At 37.2% G+C, this 21,056-nt stretch overlaps 2 protein-coding genes across 5 annotated transcripts in view; one reads left to right on the top strand and one right to left on the bottom strand.

Annotated features, from left to right (window-relative positions):
* Positions 1-9,606, top strand: part of LOC136259448 (ankyrin-1-like) — a 455,130-nt gene extending 445,524 nt beyond the window's left edge. Inside the window, exons 14-17 of the mRNA XM_066052932.1 lie at positions 4,173-4,274; positions 5,883-5,984; positions 8,617-8,715; positions 9,583-9,606. Coding sequence (XP_065909004.1) covers positions 4,173-4,274; positions 5,883-5,984; positions 8,617-8,715; positions 9,583-9,606 — 327 coding nt within the window. The remainder of the gene's footprint in view (positions 1-4,172; positions 4,275-5,882; positions 5,985-8,616; positions 8,716-9,582) is intronic.
* An 8,904-nt stretch (positions 9,607-18,510) lies between these two features.
* LOC136258537 (uncharacterized) lies at positions 18,511-21,022 on the bottom strand. Of its 4 annotated transcripts, none has more exons than XR_010702812.1 (9): positions 20,960-21,022; positions 20,831-20,892; positions 20,550-20,605; positions 20,274-20,483; positions 20,023-20,221; positions 19,252-19,527; positions 19,152-19,205; positions 18,934-19,097; positions 18,511-18,888 (listed from the first exon to the last, which is right to left on the bottom strand). XR_010702812.1 is itself a non-coding variant. In XM_066051853.1 (5 exons), exons 1-4 carry the CDS (start codon positions 21,019-21,021, stop codon positions 20,277-20,279), a joined length of 387 nt encoding a protein of 128 aa, XP_065907925.1. In that variant the 5' UTR covers position 21,022; the 3' UTR covers positions 19,951-20,221; positions 20,274-20,276. The 4 variants fall into 4 exon arrangements, 1 of the variants encoding a protein (XP_065907925.1); XR_010702811.1 differs by having other exon boundaries at positions 18,514-18,888; positions 19,152-19,391; positions 19,441-19,527; XR_010702810.1 differs by having other exon boundaries at positions 18,522-18,888; positions 19,152-19,527.
* Positions 21,023-21,056: the final 34 nt, after the last annotated feature.

The raw sequence follows: 21,056 nt of genomic DNA, 5'->3' as shown, positions 1-21,056 counted from the left end.
TCTTCTGCTGCATTGGATTGGGTGATTTGTTACACTGGTTGTTTATGAATTACTACAGTAGTCCTTGATACATATAAAAACCATACAGGAGGTTGTACATGTAACTCCACTATATACAACAATTGGATAGTGGGAATTACAGCTGAAATAAATACTAATATTTGATGAGTACTCGCTAAGGATTTGGCACTCGAACAGTAAAATTGGTACTCAAGTACTTGTAAAGATCTCATCTCATGATGTATTTGTGATCAGGGAGTGGCAAAGAAGGCTGTAGAATTTGATTAGAATAATTATTTTGTCAGGGACAATAACATCAGTATTTAATACAGTGTGTGTATCATTATTGTTATTTGAAAAGCTGTAAACTGTTAAATGTTGGTACAAAACATGTCAAATGAGTATGACTACTTGCAACTAGTATTTGTGAATTCTCAATCGTTAACTCTAGAGAGTATATACTCGAATACTAAAAAAACATGATCATTTCAGCCCTAGTGGGAATTGGTAACTATGTGTGAAATTAAGGGTATTTGCAACTATTCTAATCCTGTAATCAGAAGAAAGGAAGTCTGCATGAACAACGTGAAGCTTTATACTTCTATAAATGCATTGCATCAGTGCATATCAGTAATTTCACCTGAACATTTTCAGACACATGATCTTTCCTTCTCTGCTGGACATTTAGTAAGATAATTAGTCACAGTCTTTAATGGTGTTTTAATGGGGAGATAGTACATAGTAATGTACAGTAGTTCTACCACATTTTTTACATTTAAAGTACTTCAACTGTATAGATTTGTCACAGTAAGAATTGTGTGGACATACCCGATAGTGAGTGATTGATAGACAGGTGGACATTTGTACAAACTGCAGTGTAAAAAGTGTAGGCTTTCCATACATAAAAGAAGATTTGCTTGCAGCTGAACTCTCTACAGGATAGTTTCTTTATAGCTGATCTCTCTACAGGGTGACTTGTTTCTAGTTAATCTCTCTATAGGGTGACTTGTTCTAACCGATCTCTGGATGACTTGTTTCTAGCTCAGCTAGAAACAAATCACCCTGTAGAGAGGTCAGCTACAAAGAAACCATCCTGTTGAGAGTTGAATTACAAACAGATAAACCTATAGAGAGTTCAGCTAGAAACAAGACACCGTGTAGAGAGATCAGCTACAAGAAACCATCCTGTAGAGAGTTCGATTGCAAACAGAGAACCCTATACAGAGTTCAGCTAGAAACAAGTCATCATGTAGAGAGATCAGCTTGAAACAAGTCTTCTAGAGATCAGTTAGAAACAAGTCACCCTGTAGAGAGATCAGCTAGAAACAAGTCGCCCTGTAGAGAGATCAGCTACAAAGAAACCATCCTGTAGAGAGTTCAATTGCAAACAGAAAACCCTATAGAGAGTTCAGCTAGAAACAAGTCAGCATGTAGAGAGATCAGCTTGAAACAAGTCATCTAGAGATCAGCTAGAAACAAGTCACCCTGTACAGAGATCAGCTAGAAACAAGTCACCCTGGAGAGAGATCAGCTAGAAACAAGTCACCTTGTAGAGAGATCAGCTACAAAGAAACCATCCTTGTTTCTAGCTGATCTCTCTACAGGGTGACTTGTTTCTAGCTGATCTCTAGGTAACTTGTTTCTAGCTGATCTCTCTACACGATGGCTTGTTTCTAGCTGAACTCTCTATAGGGTTTTCTGTTTGCAATCGAACTCTCTACAGGATGGTTTCTTGTAGCTTAACTCTCTACAAGGTGACTTGGTTATAGCTGAATTCTCTTTAGTGTGACTTATAATGTTCTGAATCTCTACAGCAACATATTTGTAGCTGAACTCTCTACAGGGTGACTTGCTTGTAGCTGAATTGTCTATACAATTAACTGTTTGTAGCTGAACTCCCTACAGAATAACTTGCAATGTAATATAATTCTATAATGGAGTAAGTTATAAACGTAGCTGAATACTCTATTAGGGTGACTGTTCTATTAGAGTATCTCCATCTCGCATATGCTACACATAGTTGGCTTTGGAATTGTAACTCAGCGGTTTGTAAACCAATTCTTCTGTACTACTGCAAGTACTTTCTATGATAATTATTCCAGCTACACACCGATTTTCAGCTCACTGCTCTAAGCGGTTTGCCTGGTTGGCATGAAAACTTATAGTTTTTTATTCATAAAATTCGATTGCGAAATTGTGACACAAGTTGGGTTTTGTGTCATATCTCGATGGTCTTTAACTGGATTCCTTTCAAACTACCAAAAGGCACTCCTACGATAGTTACTCCATCTACATAGTAGTTTTCAGATCATTCCTACAAGCAGTTTACCCTGTGGGCGTGACAGACCTCAGACCTTATTTTATGCAAATATTCGGTAATAACACCTTGAATGTTCATCGGATTCCTACCAAATTTGGTACTGAGATTCTTCTTAATGCGCCCTTTAAGTGTGCCAAATTTCAGCCCACATGGAGTATGCAGTCGTGTTTTATGGCGGATTTTGCAAAGTGTGTGAAAAGAAGTACAAGAAAACAAAAAAACCAAGAAAAAGACCCAAACTTTGGCCGCTTGTATCTCGGAAATGGCTAGAGCAATGTTCTTCAAATTTGGACTGTAGACTCCCCTACCTAGCTGGCACATCTGTAGCAACTTTGGTTTCAATTGGACAAGGCATCACTGAGTTACCAAGGTGTTGAAATCGCGTTTACTTTCTTTCTGTTAATATACTCACGGTGTGGCGCGCCTGCTTCTTGCGCCACACGACACACTACCGTGTGTCTTGACTAAGAAAAACGCAATCATGGTGATTTAGTAGACTGAACTTTAATAAAATATAATTATACTTCTATTATCTATAAAGTATAGCATTTTGAAATCTAAGCTCGAATCTAAGCTATATATTTCAGCTTATCTTTCAGTCATTGACAAAATACTATAACTACTATTCATAGTAGTCAAAACCAAGATTAACCATTCAGGTTTACAAATGAAGCCTTCTTTATCAAGTTGCCACCATACTTGTGTATGTAAGTAGATGATTTGTCCAGTTTCTACCTACCAGGCTTTCATTAGCCTTGTTCAAGGTTATTAGGCGACCATATAGAAATTAATGAATAAGTGAAATAAATTAAATCAGCAATACACATTGTCAGCCATACACATGACTATCAATCATGATGTTTCTTTATTGTTCCTGCATGTATTCTTCTGCTGCATTGGATTGGGTGATTTGTTACACTGGTTGTTTATGCATTACTACAGCAGTCCTTGACACATGTAGAAACCATACAGGAGGTTGTACGTGTAACTCCACTACAACAATTGGATAGTGGAAATTAGGCTGAAGTAAATACTAATACTTGATGAATACTTGTTAAAGAATTGGCACATGAATAGTAAAATTGGTACTAGAGTACTTGTTAAAATCACATCACATGTCATCAGGAAGTGACACAAAGAAGGCTGTAGAATTTGATTGGCATAATTTGGGACACTAACATCAGTACTTTAATACAGTGTGTGTATCATTATTGTTACTCGAAAAGCTGTAAACTGTTAAAGGTTGCCACAAAACATGTCAAATGAGTATGACTACATGCAACAATAACAACTATTATTCGTGAGTACTCGATCATTAACTCTAGAGAGTACTTGAATACTAAAAACCATGCCCTAGTGGGAATTGGTAGCTATTCACTAAATTAAGTTTATTTGTCACCATTCTAACCTTGTAATCAGAAGAAAGGAAGTCTGCATGAGCAACATGAAGCTTTATAGGTGTATTGCATCAATGCATATCGGTAATTTCACCAGAACATTTTCAAACGCATAATCTTTCCTTCTCTGCTGGACATTTAGTAAGATAATTAGTCACAGTCTTTAATGGTGTTTTAATGGATAGATAGTATGTAGTAATGTACAGTAGTTGTAACACATGTTTTACATTTTAAGACATTTAGATACTTATTAAAGTACTTCAACTGTATAGATTTGTTACAATAAGAGTTGTGTGGACATGCAGTTACCTTATAGTGAGTGATTGATAGATAGGTGGACATTTGTACAAAGTACAGTATAAAAGTGTAGGCCTTCCGTACATAAAAGAATGTATGCTTCATTGTACATGCGTGAAATTTTGTCTTAATTCTGATTGCATCATTATATTATATAGTGGTCAGATGACACTCCATTACACACAGCAGTAACGAATGGTCACACACAAGTAGCAGAACTATTATTATCAAGAGGAGTTAATGTGAACTGTGTGGACAAAGTGAGTGCTAGTATTATAGTAAAAATGTGATGTGAGTTACTACATGGACATGGAAATATACTTGAGTATGATTGACTTTATAGAATAATAGTGTAGAAAATAATTTTAGAAATTAAAACATGAGAATAGAAATTGCTGCAAAAAGTAAAGACACAAGAGTCAACCAAGCCAGCATGTCAAGCGCACAGAGATCTCTATTTGGACTCAATGGATATAGTATAGTAGCTGTAAACATAGGATTTAGTAGCTCTAACATATTAATAAAATATAATTTTATTATCTACGTATGAAGTGTAGCATTTTGAAATCTAAGCTGTTTCAGCTTATATTTTAGTCATTGACAAAGTACTATAACTACGTACTATTCATAGTAGTCATAACCAAGATTAACCATTCCGGTTTACAAATGAAGTCTTCTTGATCAAGTTGCCACCATACTTGTGTATGTAAGTAGTTGTTTTGTCCAGTTTCTACCTACCAGACTTTCATTAGCCTAGTTCAAGGTTCTTAGAGGTTTATATAGAAATTAATGAATAAGTGAAATAAATTAAATCAGCAATACACATTGTCGGCCATACACATGACCATCAATCATGATGTTTCTTATTGTTCCTGCATGTATTCTTCTGCTGCATTGGATTGGGTGATTTGTGTTATACTGGTTGTTTATGCATTACTACAGTAGTCCTTGACACATGTAGAAACCATACAGGAGGTTGTACATGTAACTCCACTACAACAATTGAATAGTGGGAATTAAGGCTGAAATAAATACTAATAAATTATTTGATGAGTACTCGCTAAGGATTTGGCACTCGAATAGTAAAATTGTTACTCGAGTACTTGTTAAGATCTCATCTCATGATGTATTTGTGATCAGGGAGTGACAAAGAAGGCTGTAGAATTTGATTGGAATAATTATTTTGTCAGGGACAATAACATCAGTATTTTAATACAGTGTGTGTATCATTATTGTTACTTGAAAAGCTGTAAACTGTTAAATGTTCAAATGAGTATGACTACATGCAACTAGTATTTGTGAATTCTCAATCATTAACTCTAGAGAGTACTTGAATACTAAAAAAACATGATCATTTCAGCCCTAGTGGGAATTGGTAACTATGTGTGAAATTAAGGGTATTTGCAACTATTCTAATCCTGTAATCAGAAGAAAGGAAGTCTGCATGAGCAACGTGAAGCTTTGTACTTATATAGATGCATTACATCAATGCATATCAGTAATTTCACCAGAACATTTTCAGACACATAATCTTTCCTTCTCTGCTGGACATTTAGTAAGATAATTAGTCACAGTCTTTAATGGTGTTTTAATGGGTAGATAGTACATAGTAATGTACAGTAGTTGTACCACATGTTTTACATTTTAAGACATTTAGATATTTGTTAAAGTACTTCAATATAGATTTGTCACAGTAAGAATTGTGTGGACATGTAATTACCTTATAGTGAGTGATGGATAGACAGGTGGACATTTGTACAAAGTGCAGTATAAAAAGTGTAGGCCTTCCGTACATAAAAGAATGTATGCTTCATTGTACATGTGTGCAATTTTGTCTTAATTCTGATCGTGTCATCATTATTGTATAGGGGTCAGGTGACACTCCATTACACCTAGCAGTAGTGAAAGGTAACACACAAGTAGCGGAACTATTGTTATCAAGAGGAGCTGATGTGAACTGTGTGGACAAAGTAAGTACTAGTATTATAGTACAAATGTGATGTGAGTTCCTACATGGACATGGAAATATACCTAAGTATGATTGACTTTATAGAATAATTACATGAAAAAATTTGGAATTTTCAACTAGAGTAGGGACCATAGCACATTGATAAAAAGTACTGAAACAAGTTGAAGTAGTCCATGATGTTAAATCACAGTAAAACAATAAGAAGTGTTATATCCCTACTGTGCTCAAGATACCATAACAGAAATGCACAGTAGGGATATAACACTTCTTATTTTTTACTGTGATTTAACATCATGGACTACTTCAACTTGTTTCAGTACTTTTTATCAATGAGCTATGGTCCCTACTCTAGTTGAAAATTCCAAATCTTTTCGTGTAGCTACTTGTTTGCTAACTTTTTTTGTAAACAATTTTATTATAACTGGTGAGCCCACGCATACCACATCTGAAATGGGCGCCGCGCCCCCCAGCTATATCAATTATCGTCTGAAAAGTCAAGTATCCATTACACTTCGTTGTCAGCTATGTTCAACTCGTTACACAGCAATACGAATCAAGAACTTCTCTGGAAGAACCTCTACAATCTACGCATACAAAAGAAATGGTGCCGCGCTACAATTTTACTAACTATCGTCTGAAAAGTGAAGTATCCATTACGTTTCGCTGTCGGCTATGCTCAACCCGTTGCACAGCAATACGAATCAAGAACTGCTTGAAAAGCACCTTTGCAATCAAAATAGCCACTATGAAAAATACGGATGACTTCGGGAAGCCATCATGTGCTAGTGCCAAATCGACACCTTTCCCTGTCAGCAAAGATGAATGGGACACAAAGGAAGACACTGGTTAGTCCATGAAGAATGCATTGTATGTACTGCGGTACGCCAAAAGGCACCTGTCGGGCCGAAGCGACGTCGAACAGTGAAAACATCAAGCCCGTACCTTTAGCCGTTATCGAGTTACGCTTGTCTGAAGGCATCAGTCAGTTACTTATATACTTACTTACTTACTCAGTCAATAGAAAACAAGTACACAAAATAATTTGGAATTTTCAACTAGAGTAGGGACCATAGTGTAAAAAGTACTGAAACAAGTTGGAGTAGTCCATGATATTAAATCACTGTAAAACAATAAGAAGTGTTATATCCCTACTGTGCATTTCCGTTATGGTATCTTGAGCACAGTAGGGATATAATACTTCTTATTGTTTTACAGTGATTTAATATCATGGACTACTCCAACTTGTTTCAGTACTTTTTACACTATGGTCCCTACTCTAGTTGAAAATTCCAAATTTTTTCATGTACTTGTTTGTTAGCTTTTTTTTTAAATCAGTAATTTTATTATGACTGGTGAACCCACGCATACCACATCTGAAAAGGCACCGTAGTCATAACCAAGATTAACCATTTGGGCTTGCAAATGAAGTCTTCTTGATCAAGTTGTCACCATACTTGTGTATGTAAGTAGTTGTTTTGTCCAGTTTCTACCTACCAGGCTTTCATTAGCCTTGCTCAAGGTTCTTAAGGGGCTATATAGAAATTAATGATTAAGTGAAATAAATTAAATCAGCAATGCAATACACATTGTCAGCCATACACATGACTATCAATCATGAGGTTTCTTATTGTGCCTGCATGTATTCTTCTGCTGCATTGGATTGGGTGATTTGTTACACTGGTTGTTTATGCATTACTACAGCAGTCCTTGACACATGTAGAAACCATACAGGAGGTTGTACATGTAACTCCACTAAAACAATTGGATAGTGGGAATTAGGGCTGAAATCAATACTAATACTTGATGAGTACTTGTTGGGGATTTGGCACTTGAATAGTAAAATCAGTGCTAGAGTACTTGTTAAGATCACATGACATGATGTATTTGTCATCAGGGAGTGACACAAAGAAGGCTGCAGAATTTGATTGGAATTATTATTGTTCAGGGATGGTAATATTAGTACTTTAATACAGTGTGTGTATCATTGTCACTTGAAAAGCTGTAAACTATTAAAAGTTGGTACAAAACATGTCAAATGGGTATAACTACATGCAACTAGTATTCGTGAGTACACAATCGTTAACTCTAGAGAGTATCCGAATGCTAAAAAACCATGATCATTTCAGCCCTGGTGGGAATCGGTAACTATTTGTGAAATTAAGGGTATTTGCAACTATTCTAATCCTGTAATCAAAAGAAAGGAATTCTGCATGAGCAACGTGAAACTTTATACTTATATAGATGCATAATTGCATCAATGCATATCAGTAATTTCACCTGAACATTATCAGGCAAATAATCTTTCCTTCTCTTCTGGACATTTAGTAAGATAATTAGTTGCAGTCTTTAATGGTGTCCTAATGGGTAGATATACGTAGTACATGGTAATTTACAGTAGTTGTAACACAGTTGTAACACACATTTTACATTTAAAGTACTTCAGCTGTATAGATTTGTCACAGTCAGAATTGTGTGGACATACCTTATAGTGAGTGACGGATATACAGGTGGATATTTGTACAAAGTGCAGTGTAAAAAGTGTAGGCCTTCTGTACATAAAAGAATGTATGCTTCATTGTACATGCGTGCAATTTTGTCTTAATTCTGATTGTGTCATCATTATTGTATAACAGTTAGGTGACACTCCATTACACCAAGCAGCAGGGAAAGATCACACACAAGTAACTGAACTATTATTATCAAGAGGAGCTGATGTGAACTGTGTGAACAAAGTGAGTATTAGTATTATAGTACATGTGTGATGTGAGTTACTACATGGACATGGAAATATATCTGAGTATGATTGACTTTATAGAATAATAGTGTAGAAAATAATTTTAGAAATTAAAACATGAGAATAGAAATTGCTGCAAAAAGTAAAGAAACAAGAGTCAACCAAGCCAGAATGTCAAGCACACAGAGATCTCTATTTGGACTCAATGGATATAGTATAGTAGCTGTAAACATAGGATTTAGTAGCACTAACATATTAATAAAATGTACTTTTAATATCTACGTATGAAGTATAGCATTTTGAAATCTAAGCTGTTTCAGCTTATATTTTAGTCATTGACAAAGTACTATAACTACTATTCATAGTAGTCATAACCAAGATTAACCATTCCGGTTTACAAATGAAGTCTTCTTAATCAAGTTGCCACCATACTTGTGTATGTAAGTAGTTGTTTTGTCCAGTTTCTACCTACCAGACTTTCATTAGCCTAGTTCAAGGTTCTTAAGGGGCTATATAGAAATTAATGAATAAGTGAAATAAATTAAATCAGCAATACACATTGTCAGCCATAAACATGATTATCAATCATGATGTTTCTTATTGTGCCTTCATGTATTCTTCTGCTGCATTGGATTGGGTGATTTGTTACACTGGTTGTTTATGCATTACTACAGCAGTCCTTGACACATGTAGAAACCATACAGGAGGTTGTACATGTAACTCCACTACAACAATTGGATAGTGGGAATTAGGGCTGAAATAAATACTAATACTTGATGAGTACTTGTTGGGGATTTGGCACTTGAATAGTAAAATTGGTACTCGAGTACTTGTATCTCACATCACATGATGTATTTGTCATCAGGGAGAGACACAAAGAGGGCTGTAGAATTTGATTGGAATAATAATTTTTTCAGGGACACTAATATCAGTACTTTAATACAGTGTGTGTACCATTATTGTCACTTGAAAAGCTGTAAACTGTTAAAAGGTTGGTACAAAACATGTCAAATGGGTATGACTACATGCAGCTGGTATTCATGAGTACTCAATCATTAACTCTAGGGAGTACTCAAATACTGAAAAAACATGATCATTTCAGCCCTAGTGGGAGTTGGTAACTATTTGTGAAATTAAGGGTATTTGCAACTATTCTAATCCTCTAATCAGAAGAAAGGAACTCTGCATGAGTAAAGTGAAACTTTATAATTGCATCAATGCATATCAGTAATTTCACCTAAACATAATCAGACACAATAGCCTGTTGGCATACCTTAATCACAATTATCTACCACTTAATGTGTAAGAAACCTTAAACTTAAGGTTGACAATAATCACATTGCTATCTATAGCATGTGGGTTGAAAGGATAAGCATGGCATCTTTTGAATCCTAAACATATTGTAGTGGGATTTATTGTATTGCCCGATGCCTTATTCAACAACCCAGGAAACTGGTAACTTAGTAATGAACATACTGGGATTTAAATTGTGACCATGCATACTGCCAATTTTGTTTCTGTGACTTGCATACACTGGCATCTTCTGGCTATCACGGGTTGTGTAGGAAGTTAAAGAGAACATTATAACACCAAATTCTCTATCTGTTAAGGCTTGGCATATTGTCATCAACCACATCCTTTATAGCACTGTCCAAGTCTAGATGCTGATTTGATTGGAGCATGTCATGTTTAGCTCCTTTTATTCTTTGGCAACACAGGGGCATCAGAGTAGGTCGGGCAGACCCGGCAATTTCCGGACCAATACTTGCTATAGTATGATTGATATACTCTAATAGAGCAGTCAGGTACTCTGATAGAACAGTCAGTTGCTGAACTACACTATATAAAAACCATATAAAAGGCAACCTAAAGATGTAGTACACCACTACAATCTGTGTGATAGTTTTAGTTGCCTGACCAATCCAAGATTGCTTCCTATTCCCCTGCAACAGGGGCTGAAAAGGTGTTTTAGGGTGAGCTGTTGTTGGTTCGAGCGATCATGGTTTGTACTGTTGGGATTTGATACCAGCCCGAACAAAGCAACTAACTCAGCAAACAAATTGTACAAAACACAAAAGAACAATACAAAAACTAACAGTTACATATATTAACACTTCACATTTGAAACTGTACAAAATAAAGAATGGCCTAATGCATGAAAGCCTACATGAACAAGGTGTATCATAATTAGAAGAACACAAAACCAAACTGTACAACTAATATTTTATATATGCATTGAGTTGAACACATTTAATAACTCAAGGATGAAATTACAAAAGTTCTTGAAATTTGACCCATTTCTTGTTCCTCTAAAAACATATTTATTCAAATGTCTGACACATATATGACCAATCAATTTACCATAAATTTCTTATGAGAAGCTATAAAGTGCATTGTCTGTATGTCCTTTTCCTGATTTTGTGACGGAGCCAAACCACACATGACACCTTTACTGTTACCACTAATCACTAGGTTAGATGTAATGGTGTTTCCCTTGGAAATTGTTTTCTCAGGACGCAGCTCAACGTGTATACATACTACAAATATACCAGCACAAGTAAAATTAGGAATTTTAAGTTAAATTATATAGGGATCATAGAAAAAAAGTAAAGGAATAAGGAAAATTTATTTTACCTGCAAAATTACTAATGGGTATTATAATCCCTATTTCAGTCTAAGCCTTTTGATTTCTTCTGATATTTGGATGATTATGATGGATACTGACATCAGTAATGGTTGTAAAGTCCCATAGCAGTTGACTGTCTGGTTGTCTAAAATACTATTAGGCAAATCAAACTCATTCTCATGTTGGGATTGTCCATAAACTCTAGTTTGGCATCTTCCATATACACCAGGTGGCTGAAAGATAACTGTAGATGTGTTTGAAAGAAAATAACCTTACTGGGTGCTTTCTAAAATTTAATAGTTAGTAGTGCAAGACACATGATAAAATAACAGTAGACTGTCACCTTAAAGTAATCTAATCCAAAACAGCTAAGCTGTAAAAAAGTGTGCGGCCCTCAAAAAGGCTATGGTGAAAAAAGATGTGAAATCCAAGGTGGCGGCCAAGAAATGGCTGTGATGGTAGGTTAATGGTAAAAATTTTAATGATGGCAATTCAGATGAATTTGGTGCTGCTTGGTCTTGGCACAAAATTCACCTGAATTGTCGTTATTAAAATTTTTACCATTACCTACCATCACAGCCATTTCTTGGCCACCACCTTGGATTTCACATCTTTTTTCACCATAGCCTTTTTGAGGGCCGCACACTTTTTTACAGCTTGGCTGTTTTGGATTAGATTTCACTTCTTTTTGTATTTGTATACCCCAAAACCGGCCTATGGCCGGCTTTGGGGCTTTTTAACCTATCTTTTTTCTTTACCACAGGAAGAAGAAAAGATGAAGCAGATGTTAAATACTTCAAATATTTCTGAATTTATCAGTAAATGTACAAATTATATATATATATAATACATATATTTATTACAGAACTCTCTGCACGGTGGTTTCTTTGTAACTGAACACTGTACAAGGTGACTTCTTCTAGCTGATCTCTCTACAGGGTGAATTGTTTGCAGAAGAATTATCTACAAGGTAACTCTTCTTCTAGCTGATCTCTCTACAGGGTGATTTGTTTGTAGCTGAATTCTGTACAGGTGGTTTGTTTGCAGCTGAACTCTTTACAGAATGGTTTCTTTGTACCTGAACCACTGCTTGAAGGTTCTTAGTTTACTAATTTGTTAAGATGCCTTACTGTAGTTATACTGATAGTAAAGTGTCAGTAAACTTAAGTATGTGGAACATAATTATTTTACTAAGTTTTAAACTCTCAGTAAAACATCAGTGAATGCGGGTTTACTGAAAAACTACTAAAATAACAAACAATTAACTGTTCCATATACTGGGGATATACCACTGTAGTAAACTAAGATACTTCAAGCAGTGAACTCTCTACAAGGTAACTTCTTCTAGCTTATCTTTCTACTGGGCAATTTGTTTGTATATGAATTTTCTACAGGCTGATTTGTTTGCAGCTGAACTCTCTACAGGGTGGTTTCTTTGTTGCTGAACTCTCTACAAGGTGAATTCTTCTAGCTGATTTCTCTACAGGGTAATTTGTTGAAGTCTGTACAAGGTGCTTTTTTTGTAGGTGATCTCACTGCAGGATGATTTGTTTGTAGCTGAACTCACTAAAGGGTGATTTGCTTGTTGCTGAACCCCTTACATTGTGTATAGTTTCTAGCTACTAGTTGATCTCTCTACAGGGTGATTTGTTTGTAGCCGATCTCTCTACAAGGTGATTTGTTTGTAGCTGATCTCTCTGCAGGTTGATTTGTTTGTAGCTGAACTCTCTACAGAGTGATTTGTTTCTAGCTGATCTCCCTACAGGGTGATTTGTTTGTAGCTGAACTCTCTATAAGGTGATTTGTTTGTAGCTGATCTTTCTACAGGTTGATTTTTTTTGTAGCTGAACTCTCTACAGGATGATTTGTTTCTAGCTTATCTCTCTACAGGTTGATTTGTTTGTAGCTGACCTCTCATCATGGTGATTTGTTTGTAGCTGATCTCTCTACAGGGTGATTTGTTTGTAGCTGACCTCTCTTCAGGGTGATTTGTTTCTAGCTGATCGCTCTACAGAATGATTTGCTTGTAGTTGAACTCCTTTCATTGTGTCTAGTTTCTATCTGATCTCTCTGCAGGGTAATTTGTTTGTAGCTGAACTCTCTATAAGGTGATTTGTTTGTAGCTGATCTCTCTACAGGTTGATTTGTTTGTAGCTGAACTCTCTACAGGGTGATTTGTTTATAGCCGATCTCTCTACAGGGTAATTTGTTTGTAGCTGAACTGTCTATAAGGTGATTTGTTTGTAACTGATCTCTCTGCAGGTTGATTTGTTTTAGCTGAACTCTCTACAGGGTGATTTACTTGTAGCTGAACTCCTTACATTGTGTCTAGTTTCTATCTGATCCCTCTACAGGGTGATTTGTTTGTAGCTGATCTCTCTACAAGTTGAATTGTGTGTACCTGATCTCTCTGCAGGTTGATGTGTTTGTAGCTGATCTCTGTACAGGATAATTTGTTTGTAGCTGAACTCTCTATAAGGTGATTTGTTTGTAGCTGATCTCTCTGCAGGTTGATTTGTTTGTAGCTGATCTCTCTACAAGATGATTTGTTTGTTGCTGATCGCTCTAAAGGTTGATTTGTTTGTAGCTGAACTCTCTGCAAAGTGTTATGTTTGTAGCTGATCTCTCTACAGGGTAATTTGTTTGTAGCTGAACTCTCTCCACAGTGACTTGTGTGTAGCTGAATTCTCTAGAGAGTGACTTAATTGTAGGTGAACTCTTTACAGGGTGCATGACTTGTTTATAGCTGAACTCTCTTCGGTGTGACTTGTAGTGTTCTGAATCTCTAGAGTGATATATTTGTAGCTTAACTCTCCACAAGGTGACTTGCTTCTTGCTAAACTGTCTATAAGATTAACTGTTTGCAGCTGAACTCAATACAGAATAACTTGCAAAGTAATAGAATTCTATAATGGAGTAAATAAATTAGCTGAATGCTCTATTAGGGTGACTGTTCTATTACAGTATCTCTATCTCACATTTGCCACACGGAGTTGGCTTTCGAATCATAACTCAGTGGTTTGTAATCCAATTCTTCTATACTACTGCAAGGACTTTCTATGAAGATTATTGCAGCTATACACCGATTTTCAGCTCATTGCTCTAAGCGGTTTGCCAGTAGGCGTAAAAAGTAATACTTTTTTATTCATAAAAATTGATCGCTTAGTTGTGACACAGGTTGGATTTTGTGTCATATCTCTGTGGTTTTATCTCGATTCCTTTCAAGCCACCAAAAGGCACTCTTACGATGGTTACTCCATCTACATACCAATTTTCAACTCATTCTATGAAGCGGTTTACCCTGTAGGAGTGACAACAAATCGAACTTGTTATACGCAAATAATCGGTCATAACTCCTGTACCATTCATCAGATTTGCACCAAATGTGTTACTAGGATTTGCCTTTGGGCTCCCTTTCTGTGTGCCAACTTTCAAGGCGATCGGAGCACGCGTTTGCGTTTTATAGCAATTTTTGCAAGTGTGCAAAAACACGAAGAAAAAAAAACAAGAAAAAAAACGAAATTTTGGCAGCTCGTATCTCGGAAATGGCTGGAGTGATTTACATCAAATTTTGAATGTAAACTCCCCTGGCTGGCGGAAAACTCTGTAGCAAACTTGGTTTCAATCGGATAAGGGATCACCGAGATACAAAGGTGTGAAAATGACGTTTTCTTTCTTCCTGTAATGTGACTGCCTCTGGGAAAACCAGTCTTATCGCCCATTTGAAAGTATCGAGAAATGTCGGTTTTAAATATTCAGTGTATTGTAGCTGGCCAATGGTGGTAGCTACACATACCAAATTTAGCACGTTTCACAACAATTTCTTACCTCCCTGATCATCCACTGAAGAAGTATTCAACAGCTAAGTTTCCCGCCATTTTAGATAGTTTTTAAACCGAGGTTGTCTGTATCAGGCGAACTCCAGAAAGGTGGGAGGCAGAGGCCCTGGAAGGTGGGCAAGACAGTGTTCAAAAATTGAAAAGAATCATGCTGGGATGAATTAGGCCGAGTTATAGGCTATTCAGGGCTCATAACTGGCTAAAATGAAAGGAAACTTACAGCACTGGTCATTGTCCAACACCACAGAGCTGTACAGCCACACACAGCCATCTCCTGGTTGGCCAGGACTCCATCAAGACCCCAGGCTACTCGTACGGCTCGTCACTGTTCTCTTAAAAAGCAGCCTGCAAAAGCAGACTACTTTACTCTGGTCGACTGTGACAGTGAAACTTGATAGCGCATTCATTAAGCTTTGTGTTTGTGTGAAAAAAATCAAACTTCCTGTCTTGGGCGATTAGAACGGTTTTCGTAGATCCAGTTACAAATATACTCACGGTGTGGTGCGCCGGCTTCTTGGGCCGCACGACACACTACCGTGTGTCTTGATCCATATTGGATAGCAACTTTTGCGAAAAACAAAGCATCTGCAATAAGCATAGTAAGCCAAAAAGAAATTGCCTTTATAAAATTCCATGGACTCTAATTGATCTTAAACAGTGTACAGTTCAATCATGAGAACTGAGTCATATGCCTTATTCATATCTATCCACACCAGTCTAGCATCATTTGATCGATAGTTTGTACTGTTGGCTTTCTGTGTATACCCTTTCTGTTGAACAGGGATTAAGTTACAGTAGTATTTTCCAGATATTTCTGCAGCAGCAATCTCAAAGTAGTGGTATGTAGTTTCCATACTGTAGACAGACATTTAATGAGTCTGTAGACTGAAGAAGCATTACTTTTAGTTGGATTTTCTTACAATTAATACTGTTCTAGTCTGTTATATATAGAAGCAGATCGTTGCAGTGATTTAGTGGAGTGGCATGAAAGAACAAAACCATTTCACACAGCATGAATCTAACTTTTCTCTAGGCCCTTTGAAAATCACCTGATTGCAACCAAGAGTATGATATAGCAGAGTCAACAACAGATGAGATGGAGATATTCAAGAAGGCATTTCTGTTTCAGTATACTTCATAGATCACTTCAAAGTTTCTCCTTAGAAGGAGGTTCCACTTAACCAGTCTACTTCCCTACCTGCTGATAAAAATAATCGTGGTAGTTTGTTGTAAAAAGCATGTTATGCCTAGTACAAGATTTATTTTGCATCTTTATGTTGACAACCATTAGGTAATAGCCTTAATTATTTTAGGGGATCACACAGAAGTAGTAAAATTATTATTGTCAAAAGGAGCTGATGTTACTAGCATAAATAAAGTGAGTGCTCACACATACTAGAGTATAATGTTGTGTTTTACATTTTCACCATTACATGTATGTTGTGAGAGCATGATAACACATAACTGAACCTGCAAAATGGTGCGTGCACTTGGGCATTTGTCTACAGTACTTTTTCAAATTTCCGTGACTCGTAAACTTTTTGTCAGCGTGTTATAACCATATAATTTTCTGCACTTATTAAACATTTAATTGGCCTTATACTTAAATTTACAAATTGAAGACACTTGATTATATACCACTTTAGTGAGGGAATTCAAAGGCACTGCTTAGGGTTTAACTTACATATTTCCTAGGAAATGTCATGGGAACATGGTGTACTCATGGCTTTGATGCCCAACCAGTTTAAGAATACAATACGGATTGACTCATATTGAGCAATGTGCAGCATAACATTGTGGGATTTAGTATTACTTTTTTTAGCAAGGCTGAGTGGAGCCAAAAATGATAAAAAATGGTCAGGATTGTTCATAAACTATTCTCTATAATCAATAATCACTATAAGACGATGTATGGATGTGTACTTCTGTGTAACATGTGTTAGCTATTGAGTAGTCCACAGAACAAGACCACTACATAAAAAATAGGTTAGTAACTTATATATAATCTTAAGTACTTTATTTGACCCTTAAACCTGTGTAACCCAGAAAACTGGATTTGATAAAACACAAAAGAAAAATGCACAATATTTTTGCTATTTTAGTATAGGTAAGACATGCATTGCTAGGAGTCTTCAGTGGATAAACAACCTGAAGGAATGCTGTAATAATTACCGAGGCGGAGCTGAGGTGATTATTACATCATTCCTGAGGGGTGTTTATCCACTGAAGAATCCTAGCAATGCATGTCTTAGTAATTTAGACAATGGCCTGTGGTGACTGGAATTTTGTTATGAACCCACAAAGTATGCAATTTGTTTGTTGAAGTTTGTGGCTAGGTGTCTTACTAGGTTCCACCTGTTTACAGGTGTCTTACTAGAATAAAAATCCTGCATACTTTGCAAATATCAAAGCATTTTTGACATGCCATTGTCTAACATACATAGTTTTTAAACAAGTATATCTCGCAAAGCGTTTACCCAGTCTCTTAAAAATAAAGATTTCCTTACTTGGGAAAGCCTACCCTTTTGAATTGTGGAAGTAAAGTGATGAAATTTAATGGTGTTTGTAATAGTAATCCAACAGCTGTGAGGAATTGGCAAAGTCCCTCACAGCCGTTGTATAATTAACTTCTATCACTTTACTTCCAAAATTCAATCCAGTGACTATTTAAACTTGACCACTAATCAACAATGTTTAACCCATTAACCGTCATTGGTGCCATATGGAGGTTTTGTTTCTAAGTAACGTACAATAGTCATCTGGGAATTCATTCAATGTCAGTTTGACAAGTTTCCTGCCGATGCACGATGTCGCAAAAGGTCATGCCCACAGACTCCCCGTAACTATGATAAAAGGATCCCTCCCGCAAAGTCGATTCATTTTGCGCTAAGGTGATGTAATGGCGTCTACACGGATTTTAGAAGAGGATTTGATTCAAGCCATTTTTGCTGGGCTTTCTGAAGAAGATGAAAGTGACAACGATGAAGACAGCGAAATCTATGCCTTCTTGGGCGCTCCGACAGTACGGCGAGTGGACCTGATGGCGGCAAACCTTGCTGAGGACGAAGGCGAGGATCAAGAAGAACAGGTGGACCAATTTGATCGTGCTAATCTGATGGCTGGCTGCCTAAGCATAGCTGGAGGTGATCTAGAACACGAAGAAGTCAGTAGCACACCATTAGTAGCTAGCACGACAGGCTCAAGCAATGCTAACCCTGACACTAGCATTATTGAAAATGATTTATCTGACAGAGACGTTTTGGTAGCGTACACGGTAAGAATAGAACTATAATTAGCATAAATACAATAGATAACATGAAAATCTGAACAATTACATATTACAAATGAACTACATAGGTACCCAACACTATCTAATTACAGGTAATAACAAATGACACTAATGTAATTATATTGTACACATTTATTTATTACATTGTTTACAAAACAATAACTATACTTCAGGGTAGTAGTAGTAGTGATAATAGTGACGATGATACACATCCAAGTGCTCAAAAACGGCCAAGGCGAGCTCGAGTAACCAGAGCTCAATGCTGTATGCCACGGCGTGACTGCACTACAAGGCATACACCTACGGATGATCACGTGGATACCACTGCTGGACGAGGACGAAGAGTTAGAGGAGATGGAGATACAGTTGATAATGATGAAGAATCGATACCAGCAGTCAGGGGACGTGGAGTAACAGCTACAAGGGGGGGTGAAAACAGTGACGATGAACAAGCAGCATTACCTGTACGTGGACGAGGAAGATCTAGAGGTCGCAGCAGATCTAGAGGCACGGCCAGAAGTCGTAGCCGCAGCACTAGAGGCCGTGGTAGAGGGAGGGGCCGTGGTAGAGGACGAGGAACAACAGCAACTCCAGGATCAACAACAACTCCAGGGTCAACAAATTACCTAGAGGCAGTGTCTGACAACTGGCACAAAAGAGAGCCTGACTCTTGTACTTACGTATACAATAAGACTCCAGGCTCCACTGTGCCAATTCCAGATGGTACATCTTCACTAGATATATTTTGTAGGTTCTTCACTGATGAAGTATGGGACCTACTAGTGACGGAGACTAATAGATATGCTCATGATCATCCATCCACAAAACCCAATGCTCGGGTTTATGATGATGTTGACATCGATGAGATGAAGGCATTTATTGGAGTACTTATCTTGATGGGAATACTTCGACTGCCACGTCTTGAGATGTATTGGAGTACATCAGAGTTACACAAATATGTTTCCACACCAGGCATATCTAGTATATTGACAAAAACTCGTTTTGAGCAAATCTTCCGCTTTCTTCATGTGGCAAACAATGCTGAGCAGGCAACACCTACTACAACACCAGATAAATTATTCAAAACCAGAGCATTAGCAAACCTATTGCTGGCATCCTTTCAGTCTAATTATGTACCACAACAAACTGTTACAGTAGACGAGGCTATGATCCCTTTCAAGGGACGCTTGTCCTTCAAACAATACATGAAGGACAAACCGACCAAGTGGGGAATAAAGGTTTTTGTACTAAGTGATGCCAGCAATGGGTATGTTTACAGATTTCAGATATATGCTGGAAAGAGCATGGATCAGGGTGTTGAAGTGGGGCTGTGCTCTAGGGTAGTGCTGGAACTCATGGAAGGCCTAGAAGACCATGGGTTTGAGCTGTATACAGATAATTATTATACAAGCCCACAACTGTTTAAGACCCTCTACAAAAAAGGTGTCAACTGCTGTGGAACAGCTAGAACTAACAGAAAAGGCTTTCCAAAAGTATTAGTAAAACAAAAAAAGGAGAACAGAGGATATTATGACTATAGATCAAACGGACCTCTTCTGGCAGTAGCATGGTTTGATCGGAAGTATGTCTACTTCATAACCACTATGCACCGAGCGGAGACAACTGAACCATGTACCATCCGCCGGCGTAATCAGGATGGGTCTCGTTTGGATGTACCATGTCCTCCATTGCTCCCTGATTACCAGCAATACATGAGGGGGGTAGACAGGGGTGATCAGCTGGTGGGCTTCTATAATGTTGGGAGAAGATCTAGAAAATGGTGGAAGAGATGTTTTTCATACCTGCTAGAATGCTCCCTTCTGAATGCCTACGTGCTCCATGGATTGGCATATCCTCATCTCCACCAGGCCAAAGGACGAAAAAAATTTGACTTTTTGCATTCCAGCTGGAGGTAGCCACTTCACTGATAAATAGTTTTTGCTCAAGGAAAAGGGCTGCCAACCAAGACGGTGATTGTTTGACCAGGAGAAATGTGGCACTTGGCCACTGGCCTACAAAAGTGGAAAACAAGCGTGACTGTATCGTATGTATGAAAAAACACACCAGACTAAACTTACCAAGAGCAGAAGTCCGCCACCAGACAAGAAATAAGTGTTCCCATTGTGATGTATACCTGTATATTGAAAAAGACAGAAACTGTTTTGCCAAATATCATACCAAGTTAGAATACTGGACTGACTAGCTAGCTACATGTAGCTAAATAAGTATATTGTATACTTTGCAATATATATATAGTAGTTACAGTATTATTATTGTGTACAACCGTCCAATTAAGTTATGTAATGAACTAATAATAATAATATCACAGTGGTAAACAAAGCAGGACAGTATAACACACCTTTCTTTCCGAGAAGATAGTTGGCTAAAACTGGCATGGCATCTGGGTGAAGTTTCCGTTGTCTAATGGCGAGAATACGATGTCAGATACAACAAAACTCTTTTGGGTACTCAGCGATGTCTTTCTTACATGAAATCTTCCACGATAGGCTTAGTTTCACACAGATTACATTCATGGCGTGGCAACTCCATTTTCTCGCGCAGCGTAATGTGGATTTATACGCATG

This window comes from Dysidea avara, chromosome 6 (genome assembly GCF_963678975.1).
Source record: "Dysidea avara chromosome 6, odDysAvar1.4, whole genome shotgun sequence".
In the NCBI taxonomy this organism is placed as follows: Eukaryota; Metazoa; Porifera; class Demospongiae; order Dictyoceratida; family Dysideidae; genus Dysidea; species Dysidea avara.
The sequence above is the reverse complement of the archived record's forward strand: the minus strand, read 5'-3'. Positions and strand labels throughout refer to the sequence as shown.

Bases quoted from the DNA above. Each gene is read 5' to 3' on its own strand.
- LOC136258537 (XM_066051853.1), bottom strand. From the start codon at position 21,021: ATGGAGTTGCCACGCCATGAATGTAATCTGTGTGAAACTAAGCCTATC. The intron at 20,606-20,830 runs GTGTGTTATACT...TTCAATATACAG, and splicing joins CTATCTTCTCGGAAAGAAAG to GTATACATCACAATGGGAAC. The intron at 20,484-20,549 runs GTAAGTTTAGTC...CCACTTTTGTAG, and splicing joins GTGGCGGACTTCTGCTCTTG to GCCAGTGGCCAAGTGCCACA.